Raw genomic sequence first — 20,712 nt, forward strand, 5'->3', positions numbered from 1 at the left:
TTGTTTTTTAATATATTTTCCACATTTTCTAAAATTTCTGCAATGAACATTTATTACTTTGATAAAGAAATATAAATAAACATGTGAAACTTCTTTAGTTTCATTTGATGTGAAAAATATTCAATCTTATGAACTACTCATCCATTGACTTGTTTTTTAAATAGGTTTGCAATGATATTCATTCACTTATCTAAAATAAAATGATTTCACCATCTTAAGTCAATAATTTTGCAGATCTGAGAAAGACATCAGTCATTTGAGATGCATATTTGTATGTGATGCACTCCTTGCAATGTTTTTGAAAATTTACCAACTGGGAAGAAAAATTACTGTTTTGCTATTTAAAACATACCACTTGCCCTTTCTCATTCCTTCCCCACTAGTTAGGTAACATGAAGAGTTTTAATTGGTAAAAGGTTTTGACAAGGCGTAGACATATTTCACACAAATTAAAAGCATGCTCAACCAGTTTCTAAGATAACTAGGAAAAATTAGATGCAAAATCGCCACATTAAAACAAAACAAACAAACAAACAAAAAAACTCTTGTAAAAATAACACTCTGTTACACTGTGGCAATTTACTTGCTGATGTTACCATTTAAATATAATATCCCGAACATATTTGTTGTCTATTACAAAATATTCACTTTATTCCACTGGTATTGGAGTTAAGTAAAGTCAGTTAAGGACAGTACACATGTCAGCTTGGAAATCAACTCAGTTTTCACATGAGCACTCCATTTTCTCCCTTCTTTGACCCCCAACACCTTATTATTCTCTTCATTTTTCACTTTATCAGAACGTATTTCGGGGAGAAAATAATCCACTTTTAAAGGTGAAAGTGCTTACAACACAAAGGCTTATAAAAATAAATATTAAAATAAAGAAATAGATGTCTGTTAGTTGGAAATCATTTATTGCCTCTATAAAAGTTTAAATAAAAACTCTACAAAAATTCACATTACAGTCTGATGTGGTTTTAAGGTGACAGTATATTTCAGAGGTAGTACTAGTAAAATGGGATGCAGGATTGCTAAAATTAATTACTTAACAAGTTAATGCAAAATAAAATTTCAATGTGGAGCAATATACACTCAGTATATATTTTAATGAAACAATTTTAATTATATTTGCATGAAAATATTACTTTACTCTTTTTCCCCCTAGCAAATCTGCTCTTCATCAAAGTTTGTTTTCAGCAATGGTGTGTAGACTGCAGGTTCACAAGTTAGTAGCCTCTTCGATTATAGCATTACAGAGCATAGCTTGGTGAAGAGCATGATACAGTGCTGTCTGCCAAGGAAAATACCAACTTCAAAGAGAAATCTACCCATTTACCTAACATTTAGATACAGTGGTATGGATAATTCCCTTAAAAAGCTAACCTATCACATGTTTGCATGTTTAAGATCTGAATGAAAATCTAATATATTAAAAAAGCAGACAAAATTTCTGGAATAACACAACTGTAATATGGAAGAAGGGCAGGAGTTAAAGTTTTCAGAATGTCTTTTAAAAATGATCACAAACTATTTGTCCGAGATGAGGAAACTATCCCTTGGAAATGGGCTGAATCCGATTCCCACCACCCCCACCAAAAAGGCAACAAAGTTAATTTTAGAGCCAAGAATTATTTTAAATTCACCACTTAGGTTTTCTTCTACAAACTTACAGATTGCTGAATATGAAAGTGCCTCACAATAGATGTTGCTGTCTTTGGAGAAATGGCTTCTTTGACATCTTTTGAGGTCTTGGTCGAATAAAGAGTATAGAGTATAATTGGGTCTCAGCCTTTTCTTCTCCAACAATAACAAACATTTCTATCACATGCTTGTAATGGCAATACAACAATCCTGCTGTTGATAACTGACCTTACAACAAAATATCCCCAGTTTCCATGAAGAGGCCAATTTTCTTTTAAGGTTTTCTTTGCATATGCTAATTTTCCTATTCTCCAGAGCAATTGCAATTCGCATTTTCTTGTGAATAAGTTTAGCTTGGCTGAAAAGAAGAAAATACCTTCCTTTTTGTTCGTATGTACACATTTTGGAAGGTAAGTGCTCTTACATACACATTTCTGGCTTAAAAACTGCTTAGCTATTCTAAGCTTAAAGCAAAGAAATGTAGTTGAAAGAAAAAAGAAGTGTGTTTTTTTTTTTTTTTTTGTTTAGTTTAGTTTTCTTTTTTTTCCACAATGGCTTCTGTCTCCCTGAGAGAGCCTTCAGATAGTAAGGTCTGTTTTAATACTCTCAAAGCCCTAAAGAAAGAAACACTAGTTAGTTAATTTTTATCCCCAACCATGAAGATGTTCACAAGAGTAATTATAAGCTGATAATTTTTCCTGCTCTAACATATCTCAAAACCAACTCCTATCTACATATGTAAAAAATATACTTTCTTCATAACAACTTTTCAAAGCTTGACGTTGACATCTTTTTCAAAATCTACCATGCATAATTTCAATCTGGCAATTATGGTTCTTTTTCTCTAGATACAGGTATTTCCTTTGGTTCTTGCTACAGAACAGCCACATTTCATTTTAGAAGTGTTTTAATTCCAGTGATGGTGAAGGAAAACATTCTGGTGCTGAAACACAAATTTCAAGTCAAAAGGAGTTCTAAATGTATTGTTACGATTTATATAGTTTCTGTTTTGATGAAACTTTAAACAGAGAGAGAAAGATCATCTATGCTTTCTCTAAAATTGTAGACTAGAAATCCTTCTAAGAATCACACCTAGCAGAACCTTAAATCTATTAAAAATTCTATTTAAATAAGGTTTATTAATATCATAGAAGATGTTAACAAGAAATAATTATTTGTGAAGTTTACAGTTTGCTGAGAAAACCAGTGTCCAGCACAGTGTCTTCTCTATAGCAGGAGCTCAACAAGTATTTTTCAATTTAGTGACTAATGGCTGATGTGTGACAAATACAATCTATAGTGTTAAAAGTTATAGGAGAGAGTATACCTATACTTAATTTGCAATGAGAACCAAATAAGAAGGGGCTTAAATTGAAGCAGAAGTAATTGTATTTGAAAGATAAACTCAATAACTATGAAGCAGACCCTAGGAGAGACTTGAAGACCTGGAATTTGTTCATGCTACTTAAGAAGTGGTTTCTAAATTTGCTGTATATGGGGGGCGACTCTTCATCTCATGGAGGAATTGGTGTGACTGGTATATTTAATCATAATATCTGAGGTTCTGTTACTCTGTGCTGCTTTCTCTGAATGGAATTTGGCTTGTCAGCAAGAAATACTAACCACTATTTGCAAAACTCCATATGGCTCAAGGAAGCATATCTGAACACTGAAATATTCTTATTAACAAAGGAACCATATCAGTAGTGTGGAAGCAATATAAACAAATAAGTGACAAAATGAGACTATCAGTGGGACCTTACCTATTTGTGTGTGTGGGAGGATGGGACACTTCAGGGTTAAAGACATTTATGACTGTCTTTCTGTGTTCATAAGTTGGTATTAGTAAATTTCAAGATCAAATTAGGCTCTAATTACAAATTTTAAAAATATCCGAATACCTACTATGTACCCACAAAAATTAAAAACAAATTGGAAACAGAAACTTGATGACTGAAACAGCCATCTACCTACTTCATTAATCTTTTAGGTACAGATAGTAATTTAACCATGCAACACAATTGCACACCGCCAAGTCACAAATATATGACACTGTGAGCTTAGGGAGAAACTGACATTTTTTCTTCTATGGGTATTGGTAATACCATCTGGTACTCCGGAAAGGAAGAACTGCAAAGAACAGTCTACAGTGTGTTGCCATCTGGTACCTACTAATAGAACAACTGGGTAGCTTGCCCATTTTAGGTGTGTACTCATAGAATAGTATTCAGGGAATTCAGAAGACTGTGATTTACAACCAAAGTAGTATAAATCTTTTTGAATACTATCCTTGGCTGATGGCTCTGTACAGGCCTCATATGGAAATGAGGTAAATTCTGTGGCAAAGCTGAATGACTAAATTTTTAAAAAATCTCAGCAGCTTACCTTGACTTCCTGTTTCATAACATGTAAGAACTAAAAAAGAATTATAAAGATGGTGATAAATTTAAAATATTTGTGTAACACTTCATCTAACTCAGTTATACAAATTTACTACCAGAATGTCAATTGTATCAGTATTTGTCATTTGTAGTAATGAAGAATCCCCATCAAGACTAATTTTGACAACATTTTGTTTCTGTACACTTCGTAATTTATTTGACTTTATGTTGGTTAAATTACCTTTCCATTGTGCTTCCCCAACCCCACACAAATATTTGGGTTAGATAATAGAAGAACACCAGCAATTTACAATTACATACCTGTAATCATTTCAATTTTCAATCATTAGCTTAAGTCGAATTCTCATAGGGGTTAAAAAATAAATCAGAGAACTCATTAAATAATGAGTTAAATAATTTTTTAAAGTTTTGTTTTAAATGTTCAGTCCACTTTCCCGAGAAAAAGTGTATGTGGATGATAGGAAAAGCAGAGAAGAAGAAAGAAGATGTAATGGCTACAAAAACAAGGCTAATCAAGCTGTAGCAACTTGATAAGCAATGCTGAAATGTCTTTAGTTATTTTGTCTCTGGTTAGAAATTAGACATAACAAATTTCAGGGTTAAACTGCTGAAACTTAAATATAAATTTTTTCCAGAGTCCCATCAGTTAAAAAATGAGTCTCTCAAGCAATGCTTTTAAATTTCACCTACATTTTTTTGCACTGTAGCCATTATATCTTGTACATTCTTCACAGAATATGTCCGTTTCAACAATGCGTTTTCCCAACTAAAGAATACCAGGGCAACAGAATGCAGTTATCTTGAAATGCACACCTGTTACAAAGCCAAAAGGCTGTATCAAACATTCCCTCCAACTGAAATCACAAACTTTCTGAGACATTTTTCTCTGATAAAGAAGATACACTGAATGAGGTATCATCAGGCTCCAGCGAGGCATGATTGAAATCCATTTCTTCTAACTCAGGAGGTAAATCTGACAGCAGTGCCTGAATAAAAAAAAAATGATATTTTTCAATTAGTATGTGGATAGATTGTTTTTCAATTTTATGTTAATAGTTGTAGTCCTCTTATGGTGAATTATCTTTTTGGATTTAAAGAATAATTTATAATTTGGGATCTTAGACAATAACTTACCTAAAAGAAAAAATTCTTCATACATGATTAAGAAAGTAACAAAATTCTAGATGTTGAAAGTGTGAATTGTGTAGAGTGGAACCTGCACAAAGGGGATATTAAGAGGGAATTGAGCAACTCTTCTGAACCAAGTGCTTTGAAGTGTTTGAGGTTAGTGATTTTCATACTGGTTTTGAGTGTGCATTGATCACTGTTTAAGGGATTTAAAATTGCCTTCTTTGTTAAAATATTCATGCCAGTTGTGCTGTCCTTTGTAGGAGACTGCATTTAACAAAACACTATTTTGTTCTTCAGTAGGAGAAAGAACTTAGCAGTTCGGAAAAACGTTCAGCTATTTTACTTTAGATTAAATTTTAACAACTTGAAAAGACCAAGTAATTTTATTTTTTCTTTCTTAAGGCTATATTCATACCTACAGATGGTCAGGCACCCACCAGAGCACAGCCGAATCAGTGGATCTATCTGTAGAAATGATGTATCTGGAGGGCTACTCATTTCTCTGTTTGAGTAATAAGGATAATCCAATAACGATAAACTAAGCTTTGTCATGGTCTAATTGTTTTATCTGAAGTTGGAGAACATGCATCCATACTAAAGAAATAAATGATTGATCAAGTTTTATGTGGCTGACAATGCTGATGTTCACTTGACCACGAGGAATTTTGAACTTAATGACTGATTTGCTGCTTCCAATACTAAGAATAATGTAGCATATCTGACAATTTTTAGACAGTATTACTTGTAATGTGGGCTTTGGGTGCAGTGGTAAATAAGGACCAAGGGAATAGGAACAGATAAAAGCTTGTCACTACCCAATTAAGGAACAGAAAGGGCATGTTGGAGAATATATGAAATCCACTGTTGAAATAAGACAGTATGCACTCATTCTCTTTATTAAAAGAAGTGGCAGCTGCAAATCCTGTACTCCTTGCCTTGCAGCACAGAGGCAAGATAAAAACATTCTCATTTTTATCAGGCTATGTAAGGGAAGACTAAACCCTATCTGGCAGACAAGCTGTTATTATTTATTTTATAAAATTGAATTTCTCATAAATTTATTGCTGGAACTGAGTATATACACAGTAAACTAACTTAAAGGTAATGCATGCTTTCTAAGTTGCTAGATCGCAGTAATACGACACAGAGTCATTTTCTCCTAGAAAAGTGTTTTACCACTAAACCAATCCCAGCGCAATGGGGCCTTTTCTGACATTGGCTGATCATTCGATGTGAAATAATCACGGATTTAGCTCACTTTGCAATTTTGAAGATGCCATATTAAAGAGGAGAAAGTATTCAAATTAACATTCATTAAACATGTGCTTAGAGTCAGAAAGTCAAGATAATGAGATTAAATGATATTCTAATTTTTAGTGGGGAGATTACAAATCAGAGAAGCATTGTTATTTATTTCTTTGTTACTGCATTATAAGTAGTTGACTGAGTAAAATGAGTGCAGTAAAAATATACAAAAATTTTAATATCTGAGGCAGCATGGGGCACTACTAATACATGTGGTCTACTTTAGAATTCTTCTTTCAGTATCTTACTAGATTTGCAACTGAAAAAATCTTTGGATTATAACAGTTGTTGGAACTGCCTTTTTCACAGATACTAAGGTGAATACAATTAACTTTCTTTATTACAAATGTTTCATAAACAACAGCTATCCTCAGGTTCTGACCTACTGTCATTTTTCCCAAGAGATTAAAGCATTTTCCATATGATCAGTTTCCATAACAATTATTCTAGACCCTATGGTATGAATATCAATTTCTGTAGTATTAATCATTCTTATCCCACTCGCAAAGTGGAGAAATTGAAGTTCAAGAAAGGCTATTGATCTGGCTAGGAACACACAGTGAATTATCAGCAGAAGCAAGACCATAGCAAATGACTAAGTATAATGCTGAAAATATTACTTTGATTTTTAAAGTGGCTAATTGATTTAAACAACAACAACAACAAAATCTTTGGGTAATCTAGTGTTTCAGTCAAAGACTATCACATTTTGTAAACCCTGGACTACTTCAATGGTCCAAAATATTCTATGGACCACACATCTCACTCAACTTACACAAATCAAGATTAATAGAAGAACACTGAAAATTTGTTTTAAAATTAAAAAACAGTGACACATGGTTGTCTTTTATAAGGTAGAATAAAATTAATTCCAGAAATAAACCCAAAAATATTTCATGATGTAAAGATCAGTAGTTTAAGTGATTACCTAGATAACTTTTTTGGACTACTATTCGTGTCTTCTATATTTTGTGACCATATTCTGAGATTCATTATACTCATTCTTAATTATACAAATTAGTAGTTTCTATTTGGTGCTGATTATACTGGCTATGAAGTTCACTACAATTTTTGAATCATGTTCTCTTTCAGCCAACTTTTGTCCACATATTAATTTATTAGTCTTTAATCAGAGGGAAAGTAGAAAGGAAGAGAAAAATAAAAATGCACATTAGTTACACTTCTTATTTGTTATTGGTATTGGGAAAAGAACCAAACCAAGAATGAGGTTAGAATTAGGAAATAAAATGGAGTCTGTGTACTAGTCCTAGATGTCAAGAGACACAGAAACTTGCTAGTTACTTGGCCATATAATTCTGAATTCACAACCATGCTATGACTTTCAAAACAAGGGCCACACTTCAAGTTATTCCTCTGCTTGTACCTAATTTTGTTTATTCACACTTATTTAAAATTTACGGTACTCTTGGGACCATGTTCAAAACTATCTCCCCTATTCATTTAAAATCTGCATTTTTAGGTTTCTAAAAAATAAACACATTTTCAGTATGTCACGGAATATACATAACTCACATAATAAACCAATATGCTTAAATTAAGCTGGCAAAGATAAATGAAAGCTACTGTCTTGGAATGTCTGTGTGTGTGTGTGATGGGGTGCACAGGGAGTAAAATTCATAAAACTTGATACATAATATACTTGCTGGTTTGAGCCTCATGAGTAAATTCATTAGTTTCGATTTTGTGGTTCAGCACTTCAGTAAAATATATAAAGGCTATTTCATTGAAAAACAAAGGAGGCTTATAGGATGCTATGGCTTTAATCTTTTTCCTTAGGAATATCTGGGGTGGGCTATATACATGCTGTCTTTCTTTGATATAAGAGATGAATATTTGTACTCCTGACATTCCTTGATGAATAAAAACCTCTGAGACTGTTTCCTAAGTAAGATAAGGGTTACCTGTGTCTCACACCACTCCTATAGAACTGTGACAAGGAATCAGCATAATAACATATAGTTCAAATGAAAATTTGGTATAATTTAATATTAAATGGAACATTTATTATAATTCTATAGTTTTTAGCAGGCCTAACAAATTATTATATAGATTTCACATGAATATTTGAGACACAAAATGTAATTTGGGAAGAACTGGTAAACAAAAACCCACATCAACATGCAAAAGACAGTAAATTTCATCTTTGGAGTCAAAAATTCAAATGCTCAAATACTTAAATTGGGAAAAGTAAGTGATGCACTGTGGAAACAAAGAATTTCACAAAGTAATTTCATATTTTCTTAGTGATGAGCAACACATTACAGAACAGAAGATGTCCAAACATCTGTGAACTGTAGTGAAGGTTAACAAGAAATTAAGATCCAGAAGAGAGGCAAAGAAATGCTTTAACTCTTTCATTCACAAAAGTTCCCAAAATACGTGCCTCTCTAGTTAGGGTAGCCCAGTCTCTATCAACATTTTCAGAAATTTCTTTGAAATTAATTTTAAAATTATTTTTCCCACCTAAAGACTAACCTGAAATTAAAAGCATGTTAATCAATTATTTTGATTTTCCAATGAAGCAGCATTGAAAACCTGAGCAGCTATTCTCAAGAAAACTGTTTTGCAAAAGTCATGAAATAACAAATATTTCCTCCATGCCAAACAGAAATGAAGTATAAAAATGAAAATATATGAGGAACCCAAGTGTGACATACCACTTTTCGACTTAATACATTGCAGCTTAGTACTCTCTCCTGGGACCTACCTGCTGTTGTTCCTTATCGTCAGCTTTCATAGCTAATATCAAGCTTCTGACAAAAGTCTGAAGTTTAAAGTATTTTTGCTTTTGAATCTCTAGCTCATTTTCAATGAATTTGACTTCTTCATTCTGAAAGAGAAAATATCAAATGATACAATTACCTTATGTAAACCTAGGAGTGTACATGTTTGATACACAATAAAATTCTTAAAAACCATCAAATAAGAAGGACAATAAAGAAAACAAAATGTTAACATAAAGGAATACAAAGCATGGAAGAAAATGATCCTATTAGTCATAGGCTGCCTTTTAAGCAAATCACAATAGAAAACAATTTTTAAGATAAAAAACCAATCCAATCAGTTCCAGTAAGAGAAAAACCAAAAAACAGCTCCCTTCTTGGAAAGACCCCTCCTCTATCAAGCCTGATTGGCATTTAGATTAAGATTAAGAATAAAGACTGGGCGCGTGGCTCACACCTGTAATCCCAGCACTTTGGGAGGCAGAGGCGGGCGGATCACCTGAGGTCAGGAGTTTGAGACCAGCCTGGCCAACATGGTGAAACCCCGTCTCTACTAAAAACACAAAAATTAGTCGTCCGTGGCGGCATGTGCCTGTAGTCCAAGTTACTCAGGAGGCTAAGGCAGAAGAATCACTTGAACCCGGGAGGCGGACAGAGGCTGCAGTGAGTGGAGATTGTGCTGCTGCATTCCAGCCTGGGCAACAAGAGTGAGACTCCGTCTCAAAAAAAAAAAAAAAAAAAAAAAAAATTGAGAATAGACGGAGTCCAATTAACCCAAAGAGCAATAGCAGACACAATAATGTTGAATTTGCCATTCAGAAAGCCAACTACTCAGAACGTAAATGGTTAATTTGCACAAGGAAGAGCCTGAAATTACTAAGACTGTCTTAAGTTGTTTGCTGAGCCTCCACAGATTAAGTAGGAGTCTGTTATTCCAAAAAATCTGAAAATGTACTACTGTGTACCATTAGTGTAAAAATCAGTTACTCTTTACTATTTTTGCTGGTTGCATAGGTAAAACAACTGGACTAATATTTGGGAGTATTCTAGTGCCAGGTCTACTGATAACTGTAAACTTGGGTGGGTGACACTCTTTACTCATCAGTAAAATGGTTATTATACTGGTAATCCCTGACAGTTCTAGCTTGGAGGGCTCTAACACTCAAATAAGATAATGGCCATGAAAGTGCTCTGAATATTCAGATTTACTATAAAAGCCACAGTAATCAAGAAAGGATGGTATTGCATAAGGGTAGACATATCAACCGATAGAAAAAAATAGAGATGAGAAATAAATCCCCACAAAAATGGTCGATTGATTTTCAACAAAGGTGCTGAGGTCACCCAATAGATAAAATATTGTTTTTCAACAAACAGTGGTTAAACAAATGTAAATCCACATGCAAAAAAAAAAAAAAAAAATTATCAACCCTTACCTCACATCATAGGCAAAATGTAACAAGACATGGATCATAGACCTAAAACTAAAATGCATAATAAAACTGAAACTTTTAGAGGAAAACAGAGGAGAAAATCTTTGTTACCTTGCGTTAGGCAAAAAGTTCCTTAAATAGAACACAAAAATTATGGAACTTAAAAAAAAGAAAACTTTTATTTTAATTTATTTAGTTAAATTAATTTTATTTATTTATTTTTTTTTTATTTAGAGACAGGGACTTGCTCTGTTGCCCATACTGGAGTGCAGTGGTACAATCATAACTCACTGCCACCTTGAACTACTGTGCTCAAGAGATCCTCTCACCTCATTAGCTAGACTACAAGTATGCACCACCATCCCTGGCTAATTGTTTTTTAACTTTTTTGTAGAAATGGGATCTCCCTGCTTTGCCCAGGCCAGTCTTGAACTCCTGGTCTCAAGCAATCCTCCCACATCAGTCTCCCAAAGTGTTGGTATTACTGGGATACATTATTGTGCCTAGCCTCAAGAAAGACCTATTTTATAAAATGAGGTCAGGAGTTTTAAACCAACTAGGGCAACATAGCAAGACCCTGTCTCTACCAAATATATATATATATGTATAGCCTGACATGGTATGGTGTGGTGGCATGCAGCTATAGTTCCGGCTACTCAGGAGGCTGAAGCAAGAGGACTGCTTGAGCCCAAGAGTTTGAGGTTGTGGTGAGCCATGATCACACCACTGCACTTCAGTCTCGGTGAGAGTGAGACCCTATGTCAACAAAGAAAACAAAACAATACAAAAAAAAACTTTGCTCTTTAAAATATATTGTAAAGAAAATAAAAAATAAAGCCATATATAGGGAGAAAATATTTTCAAACCATACATCTGACAAAGGACTTGGATTCAGAATACATAAAGAACTTACAACTCAATTATGAGATGAGCAACAAAGTAAAAAGCAAAATATCTGAACACACTCTTCATCAAACCAAGTATCTGAATGACTAATAAGCACATGAAAATATGCTTAATGTCATTTATCCTTAAAGAAATACAGATTAAAACTACTGACATATTACAATATGTCAGTACTACTACTGACATATTACAAAGAGATACTACTACTGACATATTACGATAGTTAAAGAGATTGACAATACCAAGTGCTGACAAGAATGTGGAGCAATTAGAAGTCTCATACATGTTGACAAAAGGTGTCAACCTCTACAAAATGCTTGAAGAGATTGATTCTGAGCCAAATATGAGTGACCAATGACCTGTAACACAACCCTCAGGAGATCTTGAGAAATGTGCCCAAGGTGGTTGGGCCACCACTTGATTTCATACATTTTAGAAAGACACAAGGCATAAATCTATATTTGTAAGTTGTACATTGATTTGGTTCAGAAAGGAGGGGCAATGGAAGCAGAGGTTTCCAGGTCAAACACAGATTCAAAGATTTTCTGAATGGCAATTTCTTGAAAGAGTTATCAATAGAAAGGAATGTCTGAGTTATGATTGGGGGTTGTGGAGACCAAGGTTTTATCTTGCAGATGAAGGTTCCAGATAGCAGGCTTCAGAGAGACTAGATTGTAAGTGTTTCTTATCAGACTTAAAGAATCTGTTTTATCAGTAATTCCAAACGGGAGGAAGATATGATGAGGCATGGCCAGCTCGCCATTCCCATCATGGCCTGAACTCATTTTTCAGATTAACTTTGGAATGCCCTTGGCCAAGAGGGAGGGTTCATTCAGATGGTTGAGGGTCTTAGAATTTTATTTTTGGTTTATTAATACATACATTTTTGGTGAAAGGGTAAAATGGTACAGCTACTTTGGAAAATGTTTTGGCAATTTCTTATGAAATTCAACACAATCTTTCTTAACATAAGACTCAGCAATCCTACTTTGAGGTATTTGCCCAAGATAAATGAAAACACATGTCATAAAAAGACTTATCAATATTCATAGCAGGTTTATTTATAATAGTCCCAAACCAGAAGCAGTTCAAGACTTCATTAGCAGGTGAATAAACAAATTATGGTGGTGTTTACACAACTATGTCCACCTGTCAAAACTCATCTAACTGTATACTTAAGAAGAGGAATTTTATTGTATGAAAATTATGCATCAATTAACCTGGTTAAAAATAAAGTCTATCCCAAAGGGGCGAAACAAAACCTTTTCCTTCTGTCTAACTGACACTTTGTAACCTGTGACCATCATTTCCTTATTTCCCAATTTCCCGCAAGCCCTTGGTAACCACCATTCTACTATCTGCTTGTTTGAATTTGATTATTTTTTATTGTGCACATAAATGAGAACTTGGTGGGAGTCTTTCTGTTTCTGGCTTATTTCATTTATCATAATGTTCTCCAATTCTGTCCACGTTTTTTCAAACAACAAAATATTTTTATATGCTGAATTGTATGAATGGTGAATATGGTAAATAATAATAATATATTGTACATTTCAAAATCACTATGAGAAAAGTTGAGATGCTTTCATCACAAAATATGGTAATTTGTGGTGATGGATATGTTATGTAGTTTGATTTAATTAATCCACATTGTACTCATAAATCATAACAGCATTTTGTACCCTATAAATATACACAAATCTTGTCAGCTTAAAATTAAAAAGTAAAAATTATTGTAAATAAATAATCAGCCAGTTACCATTTCAAAAAACATGAAAGTAGGCTATGATTATTCTTTGCATCTGGCAAACTGGTCTCAAAATCATAGCAGGACTTTTAACAGCATTTGTTCACAAAACCAAATTAAAGTATATTACAATTAATTGGTTCTATGGGTATTTTTGTTGTTTCAATTGAGAGGATGCTGTAGTATTTATCATATTCAATCTATTAAGATATTTACTATACCATTTATTTTATCAGCTTAGTTAAAAGCTTTTTTTACCTGATAAAACTGCTTCTTCTCAGACCATTTAATATCAAGTGAATCATCTGCACAAGTTAAATTCCTTATCCAGAGCACTCTATAAAAATCTAAATTATAAGTAAGCATTATAATATAATTCAACATACTCCTGTCATGATGTATTTTACTAATTTTAAGCCTTTGCTTTATTAGTATTCATTGTCGGAGCAGTAGTATTAGTAAAGTGCTGACTAGGAAGACTTTTCTAATACAAGAGATATACGTTATCATTATAGTAGTATGTGGTTTGAATGCACAGTCCTTCTTAGCTGCATTCACAGTGTATTGGGAAACATTAATTCACATTTACAAAAGTCATGAAGCATCTTTTGATATGCAGACTTCTAATTGTCCATGCAAATATTTCTCCTCCTCAGTATTTATGCAATGTTTGAAAAATATAAACAGCTTTAAGATAATTTAATATTGCAGACATTTTCTTCACAGAGCTGCTTTGCAAACCTATTAAATACTTTCTAGATAACAGGCAGTAATTTATGTATACTTTCCAGATTTTCTAAGTAAATCAATGCTTGTGAGAGGAACTAGTATTATAACATCAGTTACTGAATTTCATAAAACAAGATCTATCTTATTTTTATTGTTGTTAAAGTCCTACCTACATTTTGAGTAAGCTTTGTTAATTCTTTGTCAAGATGATAGTAAGGAGAACTCCAGGTTCCACGTTGACCAGAGCTTTGATCTCAGAGCAAGCTATTAATGGCTGCCAAGTCTGAGGTGCTATTTTATGATGCAGTTACTCCTGCCTCAGGTACTGAGCCCATCAACGTATCTCATAAACATTTTGTGTTAGATAGAATTCCGAAGAACATGGATTTCTAGTGATGTATCTCAATCAAAAACTCCACTATTGATGGTTGCATAGTAGTAAGTGTCAAATGCACCATTGGAAACATTCTTTCAGTTTGCTACATGAAATCCCAAGAATGACAGACTGAATAATTCAGTGTAGGGGAAAAAATACAATGATTCAGCTCCTGATTTTATGTAAATGAGTACTTGCATAATAGTTTTAAAATTATTTCCAAAGATAAATTAAGTAATTTGTTCACTCACTCAGCAACTACTATAACTATAGTTACAGTTGAACAGTTATGAGACAGACTCTCAACCAGGTAACACATAGGTGAATAAAGTAAGTCTCTTCTCACAAGAAGTTTATGATGAATATATCATCATGTGCTGTATAACAACATTTCAGTCAACAGTGTGCCACATATAATGACAGTCATCCCATAAAATTATAATTGAGCTGAAAAATTTCTATCACTTAGTGACGTTGTAGCCATCATAACGCCATAGTACAATGATTAACTTCTCTATGGTAAGATACACAATACTTACCTTTGTGTTCCAATTGCCTACAGTATTCAATGCAGTGACGTGCTGTATAGGTTTGTAGCCTAGAAGCTATAGGCTATATCATACACGCTAGGTATGTAGTAGGCTATATACATCTAGGTTTGTGTAAGTACACTTTATGATGTTTTGCACAATGACAAAATTGCCTAACAATGGGTTTCTCAGAATTTATCCCCATCATTAAGCGATGCATAATGGTACTTAAGATATCAACAATGTGGTTTTCATCCCCAAACAAGAAACACTAGTATGTGTATACCAAGGGGTACAACATTTTCTCTGAAGACAGATTCAATTACTAAACTGGTAGGGCTTTTTAAAATCAACATCTTGACATCAGTAACAAGAACTGCTATATGAGGTTTTGCTTACCTTTCCTTTAGAAGTAACAAAGTTCATGTGAGGTGAGTTGAAAAATTTTAAAATCATGATTACAAAAAGATATATTTTCTATATAGGTGCTGAATTTTGAAGATTAAATAAAATAACTTTATGGAACTGCCAAGACAGAGGCAGTTATATAAAACATACAAGAAAATCCCTAATGGGGCAGTAAATGACCCCTTGTTTCCACAGAATTTATTACAATGGAAAACACTGGATTGATACAATGCTCTTTAGAGTTCAATGAAAATATTAACAAACATTTCTGGACTAGACACTCTGCCCTGCCCTCTTCTGGTTTTTAGCACCAAACTTTTTCAAGTAGACTGCCACCCAAGAGGCGAGAGGTCTTGGAAAGAATCCTCTGAGTCCTGGGCCCAACCCTCTTTGACATACTTGAGAGTGCTAAGAGGAGTACACTTAACAGCTGTGCAATCCAGTCCTTTCATCTGTAGTTTCCACAACCTGTGCCAAGTTGTGGCATGCGGAGACATTGTAATCCTGAACTGGGCATTTAGAAATATTATATGGCCATGTAGGAGAGATTATCATAATCTCTTGTATTTCAGAACCAACAAATTTATAATTTTGTTAGTTGGAAATACAGTCGAAACATAGGATTTTATCAGTTCTTTGGCCATTTAGGAAATACATTTCAAAAGATATTTCCCTTCTGTGTTTACAATATTAAATATTTTAAAGCTTGACATGCTATGAATATTTGGAAAACAGAATCTGTTGGATGGCATACATTTCAATTATAGTAAAACTGAAAAGATTTTTGAGGAAATGACAGCTGTTGTACTTTCTGATTAAATACTATTTTCTGTTAACATTTTAACATTACTAATCTCTGCTTTGAACACTGATGATATTTCATGACAAGAACTTTTGTGTATGAAAAAGGCTGTGTGGCCAAAATTTCAGAAGGCCCCAAAGTTACCTAGTAAGATAGAATAATCATTATCAAAGGGACAACTTTTATAAATCTATGCAGAAAACATATTGACATACAGACTAATAGATTATGTTCAGATTTAATTAAAAAAATATGTATAGCACCCTGTCAAAGGCAGTTTTTCAATTTAGTAACAAATGACATTAAGAAAAGGTCATCTGTATTCATATTCATTCTGTATTTGCTTTGGAAATTGTATGTAAACTTCTCCTAGAACAGGTATATTATTATATTTTTAAAAATTATCTACAGAAGAAGTAAAAATTTAGGATAAAATTACCAAAGTCCACTGGGAAAAAATATCCCTTTTACCATCATTTAAAAATGAACTTTGGCTTTCGAAAAGCTTTGTTATACATTTCATGTTGACCACCACTAAGTACTGCCTCCATCCTGCCATATACCATCCATACTTACTCCGCTCAGCAAACTCTTTGCCTAAGATCATAACCCCTAAACCAGACACAATAATTAAAATAATCAGCACTCTGACTGATATTCAAGTTGTCAGAAAGAATTAATGCAGAGCCTCAGAATGCTTAACTTATTAAATAGGAGTAACATAGGTATTGTAAAATTCTGCCTCATTTAATATCTTCTCTTAATAAATTCATAATTTTAATTTACTTACCTTATAATCCAAGAGAGAGTTTACTTGTTCTACTTCAGAATTACTTATCATGTCACTTTCTTCATCATCAATAATTTCTATTTTCTGTAACAGAAGTAGAGAAGTTACAAATATATATCACATCATTCTTACTACACTCAGCAATGTATAGAAAATATGCATTCAATGTTCAGGTTGTCTAGTCTAGATTATCTGGAATGAACTCTGATAACTGACTGGCTCCTCAGTGTTACACATAGTGTGTGTCTGAGCCACCTCCCTCTACCTTTAACTGATGACTGGTAAATAAAAACATAAATACTATTTAAAATAGAAAATGTATTTTTACAATATCCCTAACAAAACAGGCGAACTGCTTAAACAGCACCCTCCAGTGACAGGAAATTCACTTCCTGTAATGGTGGTCTATTTTAATGGGGGTAAACACACAATTGATGGAATAGGTTTCTTTTGTAAGTTTCCACATGCCTCTTTGTGACTTCTAATGTAAAATGTCAGCATATGACATATTCCAAAATCAAATACCATTTTTAAAAATTCCAATATTTACTGCACACTGCACAACTTTAGCTCGACAACTAATTAAAAGCAGGCATCTATGATATAATGATAAAAATATCATGATGATTTGTTTCCTTCATTGAAGAGTGACATCCAGGATGAGGAGGTGGAGAGAGAGGAAAAGGGAGAAAGAGAAAGGAGAGAGACAGATTAAATTATCTTTAGCTTTTTTAAAGAAAAGTCATAGCATAGCTTGTACAATATCTTGCCCACAGTAGGTACTAATACTAATTAAATATCTGTCGAAAGAATGAACAAAACTGTTCAGCGTTGATGGAAAAAAAAATGATCAATGAGCTCCAATCATCAGGGGGCAAGTTCTCTAATCACATGATTTTTTTTTTTAAAAAAAAAAGGAAAAAAAGGTATAAATAAAACCAGCTCTATTTTTTTCTTTCGCATGTAAAAAACACAGTTAAGAAAAAATTCCTTTAAATATTTAAAGCCTGCCAACCCAAAGAAAAATTTTAAAAAAGGAAAAACTAAGCTATATTCAGTCACTAGACGGTCTTTTAAGAACAAGCACATAAATAGCAACATGTTGTAGGCAGAATTTGAAATCAGGCTTCCTACCCTGTCTGTGTGTGTGTGTGTGTGTGTGTGTGTATACACACACACACACATATATATGCACACACATACAAATATATTTATATATGGTGATTAAAAGTCACAAATTCACTTGGAATGATTATATTTAATATATTGCATATGAGGATACGATACTATTACAGGATTTGTGACCTGCAGGCTTTTGAGTCAGGAAAACAGCTGCAGTGAAATTACTTTCTACTGCTGCCTGCAGTGAATCCAGTATTTTGTTTTCTATTCTAATCTCTATAAAATTGGGGCTTCATCATGTCAGCTCTTCCAAGACCTCATATTTGATATTTTTTGATATGTTTTAGATTCTCTATATATTTGGATTGGCTCTGGGAAAAAGGAGCTAAGCAATTCAGGGAGGGACGCACCAAAGACCACCTTATAGATGTGTGCATTTAAATAGGTCTTATATGTCTGTTTGATTTGTCAACCATGAATAATTGGGGGCAATCAAAAGTTACAGGCAGAGGAGATTACCCTTTGAAAGTTTGGAGTTTTGTTTCTAAAAAATCAATTGCTTTTTGAAAAATTAGGTGCCTAAATGACTGTGAGTCATCCCATGCCATGGCTTCATTCATTATCTTCAAATATCCGCTGCAAAGGAGATTCAACACAGAGAAATTTAGACTCAAAATGAGCATATCTTTAAAGAGAAAGATGTTTCAATTTGTAAACTGTATATTACTTGCATACTAAAACTCAAATATGTAGCAGAAGATTATTAGTTTGTGGAATTTAAGATGAGCACAACTCATAACCATGGAAAACAATTACTAGTAGCTATCTAATAAAAACACGACTTTGCCTCATAATCAAAGCTGTTTTCCTGTATGCTGGTTGAACTTAGTGTTAGAAGGGTCAAACATTGACTTCAACCAGGACTCAAATCAGTAAAACACAATCCTAAACTATATTCTGCTTATAGAAAACACTGGTATACATTATTGTTATTTAACAAACAAACAAACAAAAAAACAGCAAGACTATTTTATGCTCTCAACTTTTATTAAAGACATGTGACAGGACTACGCTGTGAAATAAATAATGCTTGTAATGAAAGTCAAGGTAGACCCTAAAGTCACAGCTGTTTTGTAACCAAAAAAAGTCAATTATTTGGCTATTTTTAGTGGCTGCAATCAAACACAGAACACTGATTCAAAAGCAAAAAAAAAAGGACAATGACATTCCCCTTTATATCTGAAGCAATACCATTTTGATTATAGGATTACTTGATAGGGCAGAATATAAACAGATGTTGCTAAAACAGCTGCATAGAGAGCATCACTACCTGTTTACATTTTCACAAAACCCAGTTTACTCCACGCACAACCTGCTTCTATTTGCTATTCAAACATTTAATACTATCTTTCCTCCTATATTGTGATTTGTAAGATGACTAACCAGAGTACAATTTAACTATTAATAGGAGGAAAAAGAGTTCCAAACACACCATAGAGAGGTATGTTCTGAACAGAGAACAGAGTCAAAAATTTTTGCATACACGTGCCACAACTAAAAAAGGTTTCCTTCAGGATCTCATGCCAAACTCTGTTTTAATTCTGCCATCTGTCAAATAGGTAGAAATCTGCTCTTTGCTAACCATGTTGAAGAAAAATAGCTTGTTGGCTGGGCGTGGTGGCTCAGGCCTGTAATTCCAGCACTTTGGGAGGCTGAGGCAGGCGGATCATGACATCAGGAGATCCAGACCATCTTGGCTAACACGGTAAAACCCCGTCTCCACTAAAAATACAAAAAATAACTAGTCGGCCGTGGTGGCGGGCGCCTGTAGTCCCAGCTACTCCGGAGGCTGAGGCAGAGAATGGCGTGAGCCCGGGAGGCAGAGGTTGCAGTGAGCCGAGATCGCCCACTGTACTCCAGCCTGGGCGACAGAGCCAGACTCTGTCTCAAAAAAAAAGGGGGGGGCGGAGCAAGATGGCCGAATAGGAACAGCTCCAGTCTCCAACTCCAGGCGCGAGCCACACAGCCCCGGTGATTTCTGCATTTTGAACTGAGGTACTGGGGTCATCTCACTGGGGAGTGCGGGACAATCGGTGCTGGTCAGCTGCTACAGCTGGACCAGCGAGAGCTGAAGCAGGGCGAGGGAAATCCCTTTTCCTAGCCAGGGGAACTGAGACACACAACACCTGGAAAATAGGGTAATTCCCACCCCAATAATGCACTTTAAGCAAACGCACACACCAGGAGATTATACCCACACCTTGCCGGGAGGGTCCCACGGCTATGGTGCCTACCTCATTGTGAACACAGCAGTCTGTGATCTAACCTGCAAGGCTGGGGATGGGCGCCCGCCATTGCTGAGGCTTAAGTAGGTAAACAAAGCCGCTGGGAAGCTCGAACTGGGTGGAGCTCGCAGCAGCTCAAGGAAACCTGCCTGTCTCTGTAGACTCCACCTCTGGGGACAGGGCTCAGCTAAACAACAACAGGGGAAGCAGCAGAGGCCTGTGCAGATGTGAAGGACTCTGTCTGACAGCTTTGAAGAGAGCAGTGGATCTCCCAACATGGAGGTTGAGATCTGAGAAGGGACAGACTGCCTGCTCAAGTGGGTCCCTGACCCCTGAGTAGCCTAACTGGGAGACATCC

At 34.5% G+C, this 20,712-nt stretch overlaps 1 protein-coding gene across 3 annotated transcripts in view; it reads right to left on the minus strand.

The window, feature by feature from the left end:
• Positions 1 to 896: 896 nt before the first annotated feature.
• Positions 897 to 20,712, minus strand: part of HDX (highly divergent homeobox) — a 198,459-nt gene continuing 178,643 nt past the window's right edge. For 2 of the 3 annotated variants that reach the window (XM_011952937.1, XM_011952936.1), the window contains 3 exons: positions 16,948 to 17,031; positions 9,211 to 9,333; positions 901 to 5,032 (listed from right to left, as the gene is read on the minus strand). In XM_011952937.1, the coding sequence (XP_011808327.1) occupies positions 4,907 to 5,032; positions 9,211 to 9,333; positions 16,948 to 17,031 (333 nt within the window). In that variant the 3' untranslated portion in view covers positions 901 to 4,906. Of the gene's footprint in view, positions 5,033 to 9,210; positions 9,334 to 16,947; positions 17,032 to 20,712 lie in introns of all 3 variants that reach the window. The other variant, XM_011952935.1, reaches the window with a different exon arrangement.

This window comes from Colobus angolensis, unplaced genomic scaffold (genome assembly GCF_000951035.1).
Source record: "Colobus angolensis palliatus isolate OR3802 unplaced genomic scaffold, Cang.pa_1.0 Scaffold351, whole genome shotgun sequence".
In the NCBI taxonomy this organism is placed as follows: domain Eukaryota; kingdom Metazoa; phylum Chordata; class Mammalia; order Primates; family Cercopithecidae; genus Colobus; species Colobus angolensis.